Source organism: Squalius cephalus (assembly GCF_949319135.1).
Source record: "Squalius cephalus genome assembly, chromosome: 18".
Classification (NCBI taxonomy): Eukaryota; Metazoa; Chordata; class Actinopteri; order Cypriniformes; family Leuciscidae; genus Squalius; species Squalius cephalus.
Genome location: NC_137139.1, coordinates 18,806,876 through 18,825,234, shown reverse-complemented (window position 1 = coordinate 18,825,234; position 18,359 = coordinate 18,806,876). Strand labels below are relative to the sequence as shown.

The window sequence follows — 18,359 nt, the reverse complement described above, 5'->3', positions numbered from 1 at the left end:
ATATACATTTAATTTGAGCATTTAATAGATACACATTCACATGCAAGATAAAAAGAAAACTCATCATGCATATTTAGGCGCTCTGTGACGCATGGTAACTATGGTAACGCCATAAACACGATTCTTCGCGAGGTAAGTGACAAAGAAAACCTGTTCAAATTACGTATTGAAGTCAATTCTTTTTGATTCATTAAGTTTTTTTTTTTTTTTTTTACTGTGTAAGAGTAATTTGGTTCTTTTTGGTGCGAGAAGTAACCTATATTGTTAGTTTAGTGCTTAAGTTAGCTAGCGTGCTGATAATGTGAACGAACTGATAAATGTAAAATCATTTATTTTAACACGTTAAAAGTTGATCAAGGTAACCAAGACAGCAGAATAATGTCAAGCTCTGATGAAGATGAGGTGTTGAAAGCAGGAGAAGAAGATGAAGAGGTAGAGAAAAAGGAGATTTCAGGACAAGAGGATCAGGTAAATTAAACAAACATTATTCTTATTGTTCTTAATATATTAACATGTGTTATACTATATTAATAAAAATCAGAAGACATCAAGATTGTCTTTGATTTTCTTTTATGTTTCTTACTTTATTATCAGCTAACGTTAGAGTCCTGTCCACTAACCCAAGACATGATGGCGAAAAGCCTGTCCTTATTGTGTCGCACAGGGAATGGTCTGTCTCATGCCTATGTCAGACTTGACCTTAAAAGCAAGTAAGCTTGTCTGGGACGTTCTTCTTAATCCCATCATTCCCAACATGTTGCCATCCATATTTACTGTATCTCACAATGTTGCTTCCCACTGTACCTGTCTAAACCAGGGGTCTGACAGACCTGGCCTTGATCAGCTCCTTCATCCATCTGCGCTACTTGGACTTCTCCTGCAATCATTTGTCAGACTTCTCTCCATTGGCCAACCTCACCCAGCTGTTGTGGGTGAAGGGAGACGGTAACCTGCTTCAGCGTTTCGAGGGTCAGCCGTTTGGCCAGCTCACTTACCTACAGTGGCTGAGCTTTGCCAACAACCGCCTATTTGATGTTAAGGGCATTGGAGGCCCAGCACTGGAAACCCTCAATCTCACTGGTTAGTTACGTCCATTTAGTAGGTTATTGTACTTTTGCAGTGGCAATGAGCCCTTTTTATACTATGGTACCAACCACACTGGTTTATTTCGGCAAATCAGTTATGTAAAATACAGTATGTAATTCAATATATATTTTGAACTTCATTGTAATCTGCACTAGACAATAAAAATACAACATTTAGCAGCACTAAACACTAACATTTAATTTCTATATTTTTAGGTAATGGTATCCAGACCATGCAGGGACTGGAATATCACAATCTAACCAATCTGGTGACTCTCGAGCTCAGAGGAAATTGTTTGGAAACTACAGATGGCATTTACCTCCCCAATTTACGCCACTTGTATCTGGTACAATTGCTTGTTGTATTGATGTTTATGGTAGATAAAAGTACATGATGCTGATTAAACTACCACCTGACACTTTCGCCCAACTATTTAGGCTCAGAACAACCTAAAGCGACTGGAGGGTCTGGAGAAGCTTGAGCATCTCAAAACTCTTCACCTCAGAGATAACCAGTTAGAAACACTAGATGGACTCAGCCCCAACATGAAATGTCTCCAGTATCTTAACGTCAGGTAACAGAAATACAATAACACCCGGTTTGGCATTTTCTCAGTCTGGCTGAAATTGAAAAAAGCGAATGTGTTTCACTAATATAGACAGTCTCGTTACCACTGTCTGATAACCCTCTTTTTCACACCTTAAGGGGGAACCTTATATCTTCTATGAGGGCTTTGCGAAATCTAGTGAGTGCTGGGCAAACATTGACGGCCCTTGTGCTCTTGGAGAACCCTTTAGCGAAGACTGACGATTACAGGATGTATGTGATCTCACATCTGTCCCAGCTGGAGAGACTGGACAAGGATCCCATCACAGCTGAAGAGAAGTCTGCGGCCCAGGAGAAGGTGTGGAACCTGTTAATGGCATATGCTATTGTTAATTACCTACTTTTTATTTAGCCTAGTTGTGTCAATAAAGGTTTCTCAGATAATATTTTAACTTTACATTGCAACATTGTCTTTTTTTTAGGAATTTGATGAAGAATATGCTGAAGATCGAGAGGATAACTGAATAGGCTGTGCTACATTGAAATGTACTTGTAAAGATAATTTTATATTCAATAAAGTCTACTATAAAAAGTATAGTCTCTGATGTGATCTTTATGTCTGCAGCTGTTGGTAAAAAAGATGAACCATACTGAACAGCACTTGTCAATAGACTAGATATGATAAGAAGGTACAACACTCTAATCTATTGCCTATCATTATATAACTTTATTATTTTCAGAAAAAAATATTAGAGCTGAATGACCTTTATAAGAACTGTTTAGCACATTCTGTAATGTCAGAGAATTAATGCCAGCAGATTTTAATTCCTCTTCTTTTATTTTGAGTCTTTCCCTTTCATATGCCCTACAGTTAATCAACTCATGCTCTAATGTTTCTGGAAGTCCACAAAGATTACTCTGACCGGATTCATGTTTTACTTTTGCCACTTCCTCAACTCTTTTGTTTATAACCGCCCACATTAAAGGGGAATAACCTGTTTTTAACCCCATAAGCCAGACAGGAAATAGTCAGAAACAATTTTTTTTTTTTATAGACAGTTTATTGAACTTTAAGACAAAAAAAACTGCAATGTGTCCTGTTTTGTATAATATTCGATACATTAGGTTTTTATGGTCTACGTATAGTATAATATGTGTGAGAGGCATAAGAAATTAGTCCCACACACAGTAGCGTTTAAGGACAAAAACCTCACAAACGTTTTGAAATACATCATCTGAACAGTGTTTTGAGGTGTGGTAACAGTAGTGTATATGTATGTGTGTGTGTGTATATATATATAATATATATACACACACTCACACATATATAAAGGCCCTTGCTTTATCTAATATGAGACACCAGGCTTTATAGGGTTAAACTCCTTTACTCAATTCTGTCATCATGACTCGACGAATCATTGATTAGATCAGCTACTCCTTCAGTGATTTTACAACAAGCGCAACATTTAATCATTCAACAGTGTTTGCAAACAAAAATTTTACTTAAAAAAAAAAAAAAAAAACGGAAGTCAATTCTCTCACACCCGAATTTTATGTGAAATTTAACCAAACAGACCTCTGGTTGTCTGCGGTCTCTGGCATCCTGATTTGGCAAACTCTCCTCTGTTGCGAAAAGCGTTTCGTCCAATGGCTGGCCTCGGCGGATGAGTTGACAGCTGACGTAACGCGTCTCTTAAAAGCTACAGCGCACCGCGTTCCCCGCGTCCACTCCCACAGCGCGCTCGGCTCTGGTGCTTACTGCGTTTATCTCAGCAATTACAGATTAACGTAGACTCAGAAGAGTTTATTTGAGTTACAGCAGTCTCGTTTATTCCGTCTAATTTCCCCACATAGTTGAAACATGAGCTATCACAAACCCGACGAGAAAACTCTGCAGGGCCTGAAAGACATCGCGAACAAGCTCAGGATTCTCTCCATCAAGGAAACATGCGCCTCAAACTCCGGGTAAGAAATTCTGAACTTATCAAAATTCATTCTTAATGTCTTTCTAGGATGGTAAACGACGGGTTTGCAACTGAGTTCGCTTATTTATCTCATTAGTCGTGCAAATGTTCACTTGACGCTCCTGCACAACACGTGAACTTGGCGAGGGGGGCCGGACACAGTGCTGTTGCTACTTGGTTTTGAATCATTCGACCTTTTTAGTTAATATAAATAAGTAATTAGCATTGCACTAATACTACGCGAGTAGTATTACAGCTTTTTACCCCATCGTGGCTTCCAAGCAATGACCAGTGAAATTGGCTTAGCTCTCATCGCCCCTATTATTAGCACGGGTATGTGGGACTGCAGTTGGGATTATAGTGTCAATGTTTGTAAATTCTAAATTATCCACTGTGCTTGTCATATATACCACGCACTTAAGCGATGTCCAGTCCAATTCGAAAACGAATTCTTTTGAGTCGAATCTTTTTTTTTGAACCGGTTCTTTGAAACGAACTGTTCGTAAGAACCGGTCTGCGGAAATAACTCGGACTCCCCTTAACTAATTAATTACTGCCAGCTCGTGGGTGCACGTTTTCCCTACAGGTTGTCACGTGGAGGCGTGCAGAACTCGTGGTATCCGTTGTACTGTGGGTTAAAGTGCTGTTAGCCTCCATGAATAAAGCATGCTTCTGGTTTGATTTTCATCTTACCATAGCTTTACGTATGTGGTGATAAGGGGAGTTCAAATGGAGGTTGCATAAAAGGAAAGATTTGCTTTGGGGTTGCCTAATCTCTGCAGTTCTCTCTCGCTCTCTTTTTTTGAGTCGGACCAATTTATTGCCACAGATGGTAATTTCACAACATGAACTGATATCGAAAAGGGGAGTTTTTAAACATATAGAGGATAGAAATGCTGCCTTATTATTAGATGCTTTCATTATATCAAAAAAGGGAAAGGTTTTTTTTTTTTTTTCTCGTAGACCATGTATCAGAGGGTGAATTTGCTACAATACACTGCATACACCCTTGTTGGCATGCAACAATCTTTCATTCATTGTAAATCTTGTCTAGGAACTTCCCTGAGTGTTGAAACTTTTACCTGATACTATTTGTTTTACTGCTGTGACACTTCCTCTTATTCTGTTCCTTCTCATTTCTGTTTGAGTGTATGTCCATTTCTTTCCTCCTCTCAAGTATAGTTATAATCATTAGTAAACATGTAGTGGTTTAACCACGGTATCAAGGAAGTGCTAATCATGACTCAGACTTTGTCTGCATCTTTTGAAATCTAATCCCTTATTGTATCTGATCAATGGACATTTGTTTAACACCTTTTCCATTGTTGTTTTTTATTTCAGCTTAAATGAGTCACACTGTAGGACAAAAATGGTAATTCATGGTGTTATGTTTGGTGAAAAATTAAGAAATATATTGAACAATAACATAAGACTGCATGTATTTTGACTCACAATAAAATAACAGGTTTTTCAACAGGCAGATTTGTGATCACTGAATTGCATGAGTGCTTTCTAAACTCTGAATTTAAAGTTCTTGTCAATTTAAGTCACTTTGGGAACAAACAAACTAACAGTTGTACTGCACCCTTATTAATTGAAGTACAAACTTGGTCATCTGTGTTTTTAACTGTGTTTGACCGTAACCAGTGATGCAATTTAATTTAACTGTTCTGTGAGTCTCACGCTCACTTAAAGGAACTGGTCCCATTAAAAAAGTTAAGTTTCAGCCCTCTTACAAAAATTACTCTTACAGCCCTCATGGAATACAAAGGAGAAGTTTAGAATATTGTACAAGTCGCTCTTTTCTATGCGATTTTACAATGAATGGCTTTCAAGTTTAAAATTTACAGGTTTGGAATGAATGTTGATGTTTATTACTTTATACATCAAAAATTAAGCAAGATATGTGTAGTGGCTCGAGTCTTTTCTTTAACCTATTGCAGTGAAGTCCCTTTATTTGAATTGAGGCTAAAGCCCTACTGATTGTTTTATATATATATATATATGTATATATATGTATGTATGTGCCTGTTTTGGCAGTAGCTGAAGTCATTGATTCAGATAAGGTCTATTACTACACCTCAACCCAATGAAGACAGTAGCAGCTTTTGCCCTTTAGTACCAATTGCAATCATGTTCTAGTTTTTGAAGTGAAAGATAACCTGCACGTCTGATTGGTCTTTAACATCCAGCATGTTTGAGCTGATGGTTAATAGTTGATGGATGGATTGATACTGATGTGTGTTCCCTCTCACAGACATCCCACCTCATGCTGCAGCGCTGCAGAGCTCATGTCAGTGCTGTTCTTCCACACCATGCGCTACAAAGCTGACGATCCTCGTAACGCCTGCAATGACCGCTTCATCTTGTCCAAGGTGGGATGTCATTCTGTGTTGGTTATGAGCTTCATTGCACTTTTTACTTGGAGATTAAATGTATTCCACTCCTCACGTTACTGTTTTCAGGGCCATGCTGCTCCCATTCTGTATGCTGCCTGGGCAGAGGCTGGATTCATCAACGAGTCTGACCTGCTAAACCTGCGTAAGGTCGACTCTGACTTGGAGGGTCACCCCACTCCTGTGAGTAATACTACTCTTATCACCACATATACACCTTTCAAAAGTTTGGGATTGCTTCGGGTTTTTTTATGCTTTTTGAAAAGTCTCTTATTCTTACCAAAATGTCTCAATTTTTATTGATTCTCATTTTGATTAACCAACATTGATTCTTGAATTGCAAGAATTGATCTTTTAGTCTTTGCCGTTTTCAGTTGTTGATTGAGCAAAACTTTGTAGCGTGCCTCCCGTCCAATAAATTGTGATAAGCTTTGTTACTTTTGATATGAAACAAAGTCTCAGCTTTCAAATTCTTTCAATTTAATTATGAAATTCAAACAATACATACCGCTTTTTCGCTCTTAAATATGGTGTGACAGATCGTGACAGTTCTTCAATATTTAATGCATGTTTGAATAAATGTCATGTTTTTGACAGCCATCATTTAAATGTTTAGATTTAAAAAAAAAAAGAGTAGAAATGTAATTATAAATTTAGTTTTTATTATAACATCAGTTATAATTGTTGTGATTATTATTTGTACCTTTTGTGTAATTTAAATGTAAGTAGCCTATACAAAAGTTAATTTAACCTTTAATATTATAGAAATGTTCCAACTTCCCTGTGTAGTATTTTTTGAGTTTTTTTTTTTTCCTTTGAGAATATTTTCCATGTACTGTACCAGATGCATATGCCACTAAATCGAAATCAGAATTGAATCAGAAACTTGTGAATCAAAACGAATCGTGTAATTTGTCAATACCCAGCCCAAGTAATTTATTCCTCTGATTTCAAAGCTGAATTTTCAGCATCATTACTCCAGTCTTCAGTGTCACATGATCCTTCAGAAATCATTCTGATATGCTGATTTAGTGCTTAAGAATCATTCATTATTTTCAATTTTAAAACTGTTGCGATGCTTAATATTTTTGGGAAAACTGTAATACATTCTTTAAGTATTCTATGAGGAATAGAAAGATCAGGAAAAACACCATTTACTTGAAATAGGAATATTTTGAAACATTATAATGCCTTTGCTGTCTCTTAATTTAACGTGTATAAGGGTAGATGAATTAAGGTATACATTTCTTTTCTCTTTTTTTTTAATATATAAATCATGCTGACTTGGTTTAAGTAGTGACATAAGTCTTTCACTTAACCAATTACCATGAAAATAACCTCACTTCTCTGTTAATTTCAGAAACTAGCGTTTGTGGATGTGGCGACGGGTTCTCTTGGCCAGGGATTGGGTGCTGCCTGCGGTATGGCCTACACCGGAAAGTACTTTGATAAATCTAGGTATGCTTGTTCTCCCTGAGCATGCCATCTTGTTTTGATTCACATTATTTGATTCCCTCATTTAATGAGTACAATGAGTACTACACGAGTAATTTGGTGTACACCAAATAAAAAAAATCTCATGCTCCAATGATCAAGCCCAAACAAGATTTTGCTCTCAGATCATAGTAATAATTTAATAATGGTGTTAAATGCTGTATTCGGACGAGACTAGTTTCCCCGGAGGATGTTGGAGAATTTGTTTCACAGGTGTGTTTTGTGTTTTTATTCCCATCCAAATCAGCCATGTCTGTTTTTCTCAAACAACATCAGTAAAAATTCCAGAGCAAATGACCTGTTTTCAGCTAACTCTGTTCCTCTGAGAAATCTAATCCCGCCCAAATACTGATGTCTGTGATTTGCTGATGTTGTATTATCCTAACGTTTCTCCTCATGTGTTTTCTGATCTACCTGAGCCTACCGTTTGCACACCAATCTTGCGAATATAAAGCATGCTTTAATTTAATTTCAGTATGATACACACATTCCCTCCTCTGTTATAAACAGGGAAACGTTAGTCCTGTCCGAATTCAGTACACAAAGTCACAGACGTCGAGTGATGAGAAATGTAACTCAAATGTCATTTAGAAAACTAGTCCCATCCAAATAGGGCTTATAGAGGAAAACTCCAGTTTCTGCTGATCATTTGATGGTGCTGTAACTGGACGTGTCTGTCTTATCTCACTGTCTCATTAGCTACCGTGTGTTCTGCCTGATGGGAGATGGTGAGTGTTCAGAAGGGTCTGTGTGGGAAGCCATGGCTTTTGCCTCCTATTACAAGCTTGACAATCTAGTGGCCATCCTTGATGTGAACCGTCTGGGCCAGAGTGAAGCAGCACCACTGCAGCACAACATGAACACCTACAAGGACCGCTGCGAGGCCTTCGGGTAGGTCTTCCAGATACTGCTGGGTTTTGTCTCTTGCTATGGTAAATACACTCACTGGCCACTTTATTAGGTACATCTGTTCAACTGCTCAATGCAAATATCTAATCAGCCAATCACATAGCTGCAACTTAATGCATTTAGGTATGTAGACATGGTCAAGACGATCTGCTGATGTTCAAACTGAGCATCAGAATGAAAGGTGATTTAAGTGACTTTGAAGTGGCATGGTTGTTGGTGCCAGACGGGCTGGTCGGAGAATTTCAGAAACTGCTGATCTGCTGGGATTTTCACGCACAACCGTCTCTAGGGTTTACAGAGAATGGTCTGAATAACAGAAAATATCCAGTGGGCAGCAGTTCTGTGGGCGAAAATGCCTTGTTGATGCCAGAGGTCAGAAAAGAAGGCCAGACTGGTTTGAGCTGATAGAAAGGCAACAGTAACTCAAATGATCACTCATTACAACTCAGGTCTGCAGAAGAGCATCTCTGAACGCACAACACGACAAACCTTGAAGCAGAGTAACTGAGGCTACAATTAGCACAGGTTCAGCAAAGTTGGACAATGGGAGATTGGAGTCTCTATTTCTGCTGCGACATTTAGGGGAATAAACAACATGAAAGCATGGACCTGTCCTGACTTGCATCAACATTTCAGGCTGCTGTTGGTGTAATAGTGTAGGGATATTTTCTTGGCACACTTTGGGCCCCTTAGTACTGATTAGGGTTGTAACGGTATGAGATTTTCATGGTATGATAAGTGTCTCAGAAAATATCACGGTTTCATGGTATACGGTATTAAACAATCATTATTATAATCATCAGCTACAATGATCCTTGAATGAAAACAGATAAGCTTATTTGGTTCAACTTATGGTTTATTAAAACAAACCTTTTTTAATAAAAAACTTTATGAAAGTATGAGTCTAATTAAAAGTCTTTAATTACAGTTCAAATAATGGCATTATTATTTTTATTATTATTTTGTTTTGCTGAATTATGCAGCCTTTCGAACTTGGAACTATAAAAATTTAAGTTGTTTTTTTTAACCAGATAAAACCCCCAATTTTTTTACTTTTTTTTTAATTAATTAATTTTACTCAATTGTTCAGCCCTACTACAAATTGCATATGGTTTAACTTTTTTTTTTTTTTTTTTATAAATGATTTATATACTCTATACTGCCTACTGGGCTATAAGCTAGTATTCATTTGGAACACAACCACTTTCCTTGCCCGTATTTTGTTTGAGACATGTAACCAATTTGTTTCTTCAGCTTCAACACTTATGTGGTGGATGGCCATGATGTGGAGGAGCTGTGCAAGGCAATGTGGCATGCCAAACAAATAAAAGGGAAGCCCACTGCCATTGTAGCCAAAACATTTAAAGGCAAAGGTCTCAAAGGTGAATAACTATATCCTGTACTGCAAGACCTGCAGCACATCATGATGATCAGCATTAATAATGTCTCTTAGTATAATAGTCCTCATGCTGACTTTCTGACCTGTTCTTTTGTTTAGACATTGAGGATCAGGAAAACTGGCATGGGAAACCTATGCCTAAAGACCGTGCGGATGAGCTGATTAATCACCTCCTGAGTCAGATCCAGTCCCCCAATAAGCCCATCCACCCTCAACTGCCCAATGATGATGCTGCTCCAGCTGACCTCACCCCCATCCACCTGCTCACCGCTCCAGAATACAAGATCGGAGACAAGGTGATGAAACGAGACATTATACTTCATAGCTGTTGGAGTTTTGACTGATTCATTTCTTTGAACAAATGCTTCACGTCTTCTGGAGTTGCTCAAAAGAAGGCTTTATAAAACTGCTTTTGTTTGCCCACTCAGGTCTCCACTAGGAAGGCTTATGGTGTCGCCCTGAAGAGAATGGGGGATGCCAGCCCTCGTGTGGTGGCCTTGGATGGTGACACCAAGAACTCAACCTTCTCTGATATCTTTAAGAAGGCCCATCCTGATCGCTACATTGAGTGCTTCATTGCAGAGCAGAACATGGTGTGTAACTGGATTTTTCTTCCCCCTTTATACACTAATAATTCACAAGTCATGCTGGCAAAGCAAAAGTATATTGCCTGGCAGTGTGTATGTCACAGATGAATAGGTTTGTAAACTGTTTCTGGAGTGCTTTGTGATAAGCTGAAGGTGTGGTGCACTATTCATACAGTGCGTTGTAAATACCTGACCTCACCCTGTTGAAATGTTATCTTTTGCTATTCACTTTCTGACTAATTTATCAATGTCAAGTGCTTACTAAATAGGATATGATTTCCCACAGTGAGAAAGAATTCCTTCCTGCATAAACATGTAGTCATTTAGAGTCAAATCTAGAAAATATTTGTATTAAAAATAAATTTCAGCAATAGTTTGTTGTATTTAGTGATTTATTAACGGTTTATAATGCATTTCTAAATAACAGAAAATATACACTACAGTTTGGAGTCAGTAAGATATTTTTTTTGAATATTGTTTAATGTATACCTTTTATATTCAAAGAATCCTGCAAAAAATATGCATCACGATTTCCTAAAATCTATTTAAAAATAAAAGGCATTTTAAATTATAATCTTTCTCTATTACAGTTTTTACTGTATATCTGACCAAATAAATTCAGTCTTGGTTAACATAAGAGACAAACAATAAAAGAAAAAAAATCTTACTGACCCCAAACCTTTGAACAGTAGTACAATTATTTTATGTTTATAAAGTGTAATATTTAATACATAATATTATTAGATAAATGAAATGGACATGTTATGTATTTAATTATGCTGCTATCCAGGTGAGTGTGGCTATTGGTTGTGCCACTCGTGATCGCACGGTTTCATTCGCCAGCACTTTTGCCGCCTTCTTTGCTCGTGCCTATGACCACATCCGTATGGCAGCGATCTCCCAGTCTAACGTCAACCTGGTCGGCTCTCACTGTGGCGTTTCCATTGGTAAGGCATTGTGATGTGAAGTACATGTGTTCTTGACATTTATTTGGACATCTTTTCTTTTTTTTTATGGAAATGTTTCTTAACTTTAAATTTTGTCCAGGTGAGGATGGCCCTTCGCAGATGGCACTGGAGGATCTCGCAATGTTCCGTGCCGTTCCAACATGCACAGTGTTTTACCCTAGTGATGGAGTATCTACCGAGAGAGCCGTGGAACTTGCAGCCAATACAAAGGTGTGGTTTGTGGTTTACACTAAATGGTCTAAGTACAGTCATTTATTATTTTGGCACCAGAAAGTTAATCTGTTGTTCTTTGGCTCAGTGTTCATGCTATTTTCTGATTTCAGGGTATCTGTTTCATCCGCACCAGTCGACCTGACACTGCAGTCCTCTATGATGCTGGAGAGAAATTTGAAATTGGAAAAGCCAAAGTGAGAATAAAACATTGGACCAGAGCACACTTTTAATTAATTTTTGTAGTTTCATACTACAGCAAGGAAGGCTAAAGTTATCAGCCATGCTAAAAACATGTCAGTTCAGTGTGATCTGAGTAATGCAGTGAGCAAATGAGGCCCTCCTGTTGGGCAGCTAAAAACTGTCTGGTGGTTTTACTAACAGTTCTCTTTCGGTCCTGTAGGTGGTGCGGCAGTCCGACAAAGATCAGGTGACTGTTATTGGAGCTGGTGTAACACTGCATGAGGCTCTGACAGCATATGAGCAACTAGCCAAAGAAGGTTTGTACAGCGCCTACTGGCCATAGTAGGATATTACATCAGTCATTAACTGTACTTCAGATTCATTTTATAGAATTAAAACTCAACTTTGTGATGTACGTTTAGTTGGCTTGTATAATGTTATGTTATATATTTTATATTAGTAAAGCACATTGCTTGCTTTTTCTCATTTCAAAGCTGTTGAGCTCAAATGTCTTAAATGTGAAAACTCTGAGAATCTGAAATATTCTGGTTGAGATCCAGTTCCACCTTCTGACCTTTAGACCAGTATTTAACTCGTAAATAGTAAATAGACATTTTTATTCAGAGGTGGGTTTAAAACTGCTGTATATGAAGTATCACTGTAATGTATTATAGAATTTTTGTTTTAATATTAAATGTTTTTTGTTGTTAATTGGATGACTTGTTGTTCTCGCCATGAAGATAGCCATGCTGCTGACAAAAAAACAACAACTGATAAATATATTCTCTATTTGCCAGGTGTGAACATTCGGATTATCGATCCATTCACCATTAAGCCCCTGGATGCCTCTACTATTGTGGCAAGTGCTCGTGCCACAGGAGGAAGGGTGATAACTGTAGAGGACCACTACAAAGAGGGTGAGCTGCTTATTTTAAATTGACACCCCAACTTAGTTTCTTCAAATGCTGTGAGGTATTTTATGTTGGCTCCTTTGCTTTCATTGTAGGTGGTCTGGGCGAGGCTGTCCTGTCTGCAGTAGGTGAAGAGCCTGGCATTGTGGTGCACCGGCTGGCCGTGAGCCGTGTTCCCCAGAGCGGCAAACCGCAGGAGCTTCTGGACATGTTTGGCATCAGTGCCAAATGTATCGTTGCTGCAGTCAAGCGTACTTTCGCCAACTGAAACTCTCTGAACCATCCCTGAACTACACCCTTCCTCTTTCTCCATTCTTAACCCAGACCCTAGAGACAAGCTCACCTTCCGTATCATTCCAGAAGCTCATGGCTTGCAGATATACCTAACTCTTATAGTGTGTGGAAAATCTCTAACTTGTGCACTATACTCATGAGTGTCACCCATAGCTCTGAAATGCTTTCATTTTGTCATTATCAGGTTTGCCGCCTTGAAATCTTTAATACTGCATTATTTGTGGTTTTTAAAGGTTTGTAAGTTTATCAGTGCATCCTTGGATTAAATCAGAGTGCATTCCATTTCCAGCTGAACATTATTTGAGGGGGAAAAAAAAGACCCTTTCACATTGTCATTTCATAATTTGTCATTTCTAGCTTTTAACTATGTTTGCTTCCTGTAATTATTACAAGCCAGTATCCTGAAAACTCAAATTTGAATTTGGTGCTTGAAGGTGCTTTCAGGGAGTAATAAAGTTACCTTTTACTGCTGTTGCATAAACTACTGGTTTTGGAAACAAAACAACCCAGTTTTGGAAAGTTGGTACACGAATGGTTTGGTTTTGGTGACTTGATGAAATGTATCATGTTAATGAGACATCCTCACTGTTGCTTGTTTGAACCTGTAGTTTTCACAGAATTTGATGTAATGTGTTAATAAATTTGACTGCCCAACTAACCTGCTTATTTGCTTCTTGGTATAGATGTATTTTCCAAGTTAGTTTATTCACAAATTCCAGTATCTGTTTTCATTGGTTTTTGGTTTGATGGTTAGTTTCAAAAAGTATATTTGTGCAAGAAATAATGTACATGAACAAAACGTGCGACCTTGTACAGAAAATGTTTTTTACTGGAACACAAATATGGGCAGCGGTACATGAAGCCATTGACTTATTTCAGAAATATATGAAATGCAGATCATTTTCCGTGCTTCCGACTTGGGTGTACGTGTGGTGACGTCAGAGAGACTGGTTTGGGTCAGGGAATGACTTTTGAATCCGTCAAGCGAGATTTTTACTCGACACCCTTCATGAAGTCCAAGAACTCTGTTGGTATTAAAAGTAAGCATGTCAGTTGTCAAAATGTGTCGTTTTGCCGAGTAAATATTCATAAATGTACCATGTTTTGAGTGTTGAATGTTTTGCTCTGCATGTTTACCGTCGTAATCGATCTTGCCGTCGTTGTTCTTGTCTCCGTCCTTCATGAGTTCCTCGATGTCGTCCTCAGTGATGGCCTCACCTGTCGACTCCAGCATGTTCTTCAGCTCGTCTAAATCAATGTAACCATCTCCATTCCTCAAAGAGACAACGATAAAACATGTATTTATTATAACAACTGCTTTTAGATGCTAATATGATGTACAGTAATACACTGTATTCTTTGGGATAAAATGCAGATCATACTTATCAAACATGCGGAAGACCTCAGCCAGCTCCTCTTCTGTTTTTCCTTTGCTCTCCTCTTTCATACAGCGCACCATCATCACCAAGAACTCATCGAAGTCCACTGTCCCGCTTCCTGCAAAGCACAGAGACCACTCAACAATGAAATCCCAATTCATACCATCAACAACACATGAATGATATCTTAATCAAATATCCGACATACCATCCTCATCTACTTCATCTACCATTTCCTGCAGCTCTTCTTGACTTGGGTTCTGGCCCAGCATCCTCATCACCTTCCCCAACTCCTTAGTGCTGATGCAGCCATCCTCAGCGCCCTGCACGAAGATGTCGAACGCAGCGCGAAACTCTGCCAGGTACAGTCAGATAGCAGCGCAAAAGTCACACATCAACAACACTCTTGTGTTTGATCACAATGCATGCAGTGATATGTTCAAGCTGACAGATTAGAAAGAGAAACTCACCATTTTTCTGCTCTTCTGTCAAGTTCTCCACCTATTAGGTGTAAGAGAGAGCTCAAAACTTTGCTCCAATTGACTTAACTAAAAATAAAATATGTTGTAAGACTATATACTATGCATGGTATTCGTCAAAGACTGACCAATGTCTATTCTTTACAGGAATGACAGCTGTCACTCGTTTAATGGTTCTTAGACACCAGACACCATCTGCCTCATTGTTAAATGCTTAAGCCTCAGTGCCTATGACCATTTGCTATTTCACCAGCTATTGTGGGAAATGCCAAATCTAAACTTTCCAATTGTTTCGTTGTGTTCATTTATTGAACAAATTCATTTTGATTGTGCGTTCTGTGCCATTAGGCTATATACCCTTAAAAAGGCACCAAATGTCCCGCTGTCCCATTTTCATTTATTGATTTAACCTTGAGTGCTAACTAGGCGATAGTGCACTGATTGATTTCTCTGACAGATGATTAGTTATAATACTGAAATATGTCATTTACAGAGGAAGGAAATGTTCAAGGACAGGTTAACTGTCAAATTAACAATTATTAATTTATCATTTAGCTGATGCTTTCCTACAAAAAAAAACATATGGGACTCTTCATTACACTCTCATTTGTGTAATGAAATGCTGAAAATGATTGCATTCCTAACTTACCGCTGCTTTATATACATCATCCATGGCTGTCCTGGGTTTGGGGTTTTCTTTGTGAAATTGTCTGTAAACTCCTCACAGGTAATCCAGCACTGATACCTCTCTTCACGGCAGACACAGGACGAAGAGTGCCGGGGCCACCTGCCTTGGCCTTTATGGCTGGAATGGATGGCTCAGAAAAGACAAAGCCTTTTGTCACTCCCCTTCCCTATCTGAGAGAGCTAGGGACGGGTCGAAAAGGAAAGGGAGCGAGGCAGAAAGGGGTTAGGGATGGTATGGGCTATAAATAGAGGAGGAATGTCAGAGACAACAGGCAGGAGAACTCCAGTTATGACAATAAGTCCTTGGCATTGTTCTCCCTGGCAGCCTGCGCAACAACCCCATATCAAGTTCTAAACTTATCCACCGGTCACCTGCATTTGCCAATCATTGTTGAGAAGCATCACGACTCCATTCTTGTGGCAGGCACTGGTCCTATGCATGCACGGAAATGACTTTAATCAAAGAGGCCAATAGCACTTCTTATTATTAAATCTTCACTAATGTTTGGGTTTGTTAAAGGTGCGGATCCTTTAAAGAGCTGAACATTAATATTGCCCTTCCAAAGTTTTTCATTGGCCAAAGAACCACATATGAGACTTGGATAACCAAAAAGTTATAGAAATATTTTAAAAATCAGGTCACTAATTTAGTGCATTTGAGACATGGATCGTGTTGCTCTTTGTACGGTCAGTTGGTCAGATGTTCTTGCTTCCACCGAAGCTTCAGTTGCGCTTCAGATCACCTCAAATCATGCTGGAGAACATGATCCTCAGATTTTACACAAACTTGTGTAGTTCATGAATTTCAGTTTTTAAATCACTCAGATTCTAGTGTCTAATGTAATTTGCAGTGATAATTTTTGTTTTTTTAAATACAAAAAAGAAGCACTTTAACTAGAGGTTTCAGACTTTTGGACCGTATGTACAGTATATACAAAATGATTGTTGATTTTGTAAATTATTTTTCTCTTGCCCATTATAAGTAAAAGGAATATGTTTTTGACTGAAGTAACCATTTTAAATGCAATTCTGAATGAAAGATTAAGGGAAACATCTAATTATTCAAGTCCTAAGGTTAGTGATCTATAAACAGCTGCGTCACTGTGGCATCCCTCCACCACAAGTCCACCTTTATTTCTATAATTAAGTCCAGAGAAGGGAACCCAGTACTCAAGTCACGTCTTGTGCCTGAGCTTCTTAAAAACATATGAACTTATTTTGTGAATTGTTACTTCAGTCCTTCTGTTTCTTTTCTTTCTCTTCTTTCTTTACAAATCAGTCAATATTTGATGTCAAAATGAGACAGCATCAGTGTCATATTAGGCCACGAGGCAAGCAGCATGAACGCATCAAGCATAGATTAATGGCTCCGGAGATGACATCACAATGATACGCTATGCTATTCTGGATTCCTCTGGCCTAAATAAAGAACCACCAACTAGCCATGAACCTTCCCTTAAAAGACTCTCAGAGTAGGAGATTACAAAGTACGTGCACATACAATTCATTCACAAATAGTGTAATCTGGGTTCATTTAGCCATCACAGTTTACAAACTTTTGCTGTGTTAGGGGAAGCTCTTCTTGCTTTCACTTGGGAATTCTAGCTGATGATCATCTTGCTGTTGGATTTCTCTCTTTCTTTGCCCTGCAGTTTTCTCCACGGCCAGCATACACCGACCTCAGCCACCTCTTCCTGAGAACATGTTGCAGCTGAGACACTGAGCTGGTTCAGAAGGTGTGTGTGGGACAGTGAGGACAATGGGGTTGGACGGGTCAGCAGAACACACACTAGTGACTCACTATGGACAGACATTTGTACGAGGAGCAGCAGTCTGGCAAAGTGGTTTTGCCAGATAGCGTAAAATTACAGACTCTTAGTCACTGTTTGTTTGGACAGTATTACAGGGTCATCCATTTAAAACGGTACTTAAAGAAGCAGAGATTCAGGGAACTTGGTTGTATTGGGAGAATTTTAGAAAAATACACATTTTTGTGACAGATTTCTTCCAAGTTACTTTAAAAAGTTGCTTTGAAAGCAACATGCATACTCAGTGACTATGAAAATGTATTAAATAAAAATAAATAAATAGTCTATAATTTTAGTGTATATGGGTCAATGACGTATAAGGATTTTCAACAGGCCAATTTTAAAATACGAAAATTAACAATATATATTGCAATTGTTCAATCATTAAGAATGTTGTGTACATATAAATTCAAATAAAAAATTAAAATTAAGTGATTTTAGTGTTTTTTCATCTAGATGAATTGTCCATAGGCTTAAAAAATGTCATGTGGGGCGACCGTGATTTATCTTAAAATTAATTAATTTCCTTAACATAAATGTATTTTTTTTTTACATGTTCTCAGTAATTAAAGTGTTTAAAAACAGAGTATTTGAATTTCTTTTGAGTTTTTGTATATAATGATCTCATATTTTTGTTCTGCAATTTCAGTCGCCTTCTAAAATGCAGTTAACAGACTTATTTTTCCTGTAAATCGCATAAAACTGATAGAAATGTTTAAAAAATATAATTTACTAAAGCATACTGTATCAGTGATTCATATTTCAGCCACAGAAATAAGATATTTTATTTTAAATTTAATACAGTGATAGCTTTTATTGGTCGCACCACATGATAAGTGGTCGCTCCAAATGACACGAAAACCTTATATAGTTAAAAATCTATTTAAAGAGATCAATGAACAATACATTTTATACAACATTTTTTATTTAAACCAGATTTTATACAAATTTCACAGAATTTTCCTGAACATAAACATTTTATAAACTCACTTTTATAGTAAAAAAATCACTTCACAAACACAAGTGCACCATTTAATTTAACTTGACTTAGAATTTCTT

The 18,359-nt window shown here is 37.9% G+C and overlaps 3 protein-coding genes across 3 annotated transcripts; 2 read left to right on the top strand and 1 right to left on the bottom strand.

Moving 5' to 3' along the window:
* Window positions 1–35: 35 nt before the first annotated feature.
* lrrc23 (leucine rich repeat containing 23) lies at window positions 36–2,167 on the top strand. The gene is made up of 8 exons (XM_079850113.1): window positions 36–132; window positions 350–468; window positions 595–710; window positions 818–1,080; window positions 1,302–1,432; window positions 1,524–1,660; window positions 1,792–1,990; window positions 2,115–2,167. Exons 2-8 carry the CDS (start codon window positions 379–381, stop codon window positions 2,154–2,156), a joined length of 978 nt encoding a protein of 325 aa, XP_079706239.1. The 5' UTR covers window positions 36–132; window positions 350–378; the 3' UTR covers window positions 2,157–2,167.
* Window positions 2,168–3,082: 915 nt separating this feature from the next.
* tktb (transketolase b) lies at window positions 3,083–13,428 on the top strand. The gene is made up of 14 exons (XM_079849687.1): window positions 3,083–3,597; window positions 5,854–5,971; window positions 6,062–6,175; window positions 7,353–7,450; window positions 8,186–8,377; window positions 9,650–9,777; window positions 9,894–10,090; window positions 10,223–10,387; window positions 11,172–11,328; window positions 11,429–11,559; window positions 11,673–11,756; window positions 11,963–12,059; window positions 12,540–12,659; window positions 12,749–13,428. The coding sequence occupies exons 1-14, from the start codon at window positions 3,494–3,496 to the stop codon at window positions 12,919–12,921; spliced, it is 1,878 nt and encodes a 625-aa protein (XP_079705813.1). The 5' UTR covers window positions 3,083–3,493; the 3' UTR covers window positions 12,922–13,428.
* Window positions 13,429–13,751: 323 nt separating this feature from the next.
* Window positions 13,752–15,807, bottom strand: tnnc1b (troponin C type 1b (slow)). The gene is made up of 6 exons (XM_079849688.1): window positions 15,455–15,807; window positions 14,797–14,827; window positions 14,535–14,681; window positions 14,330–14,444; window positions 14,085–14,221; window positions 13,752–13,972 (listed from the first exon to the last, which is right to left on the bottom strand). The coding sequence occupies exons 1-6, from the start codon at window positions 15,476–15,478 to the stop codon at window positions 13,941–13,943; spliced, it is 486 nt and encodes a 161-aa protein (XP_079705814.1). The 5' UTR covers window positions 15,479–15,807; the 3' UTR covers window positions 13,752–13,940.
* Between the last annotated feature and the right edge of the window lie 2,552 nt (window positions 15,808–18,359).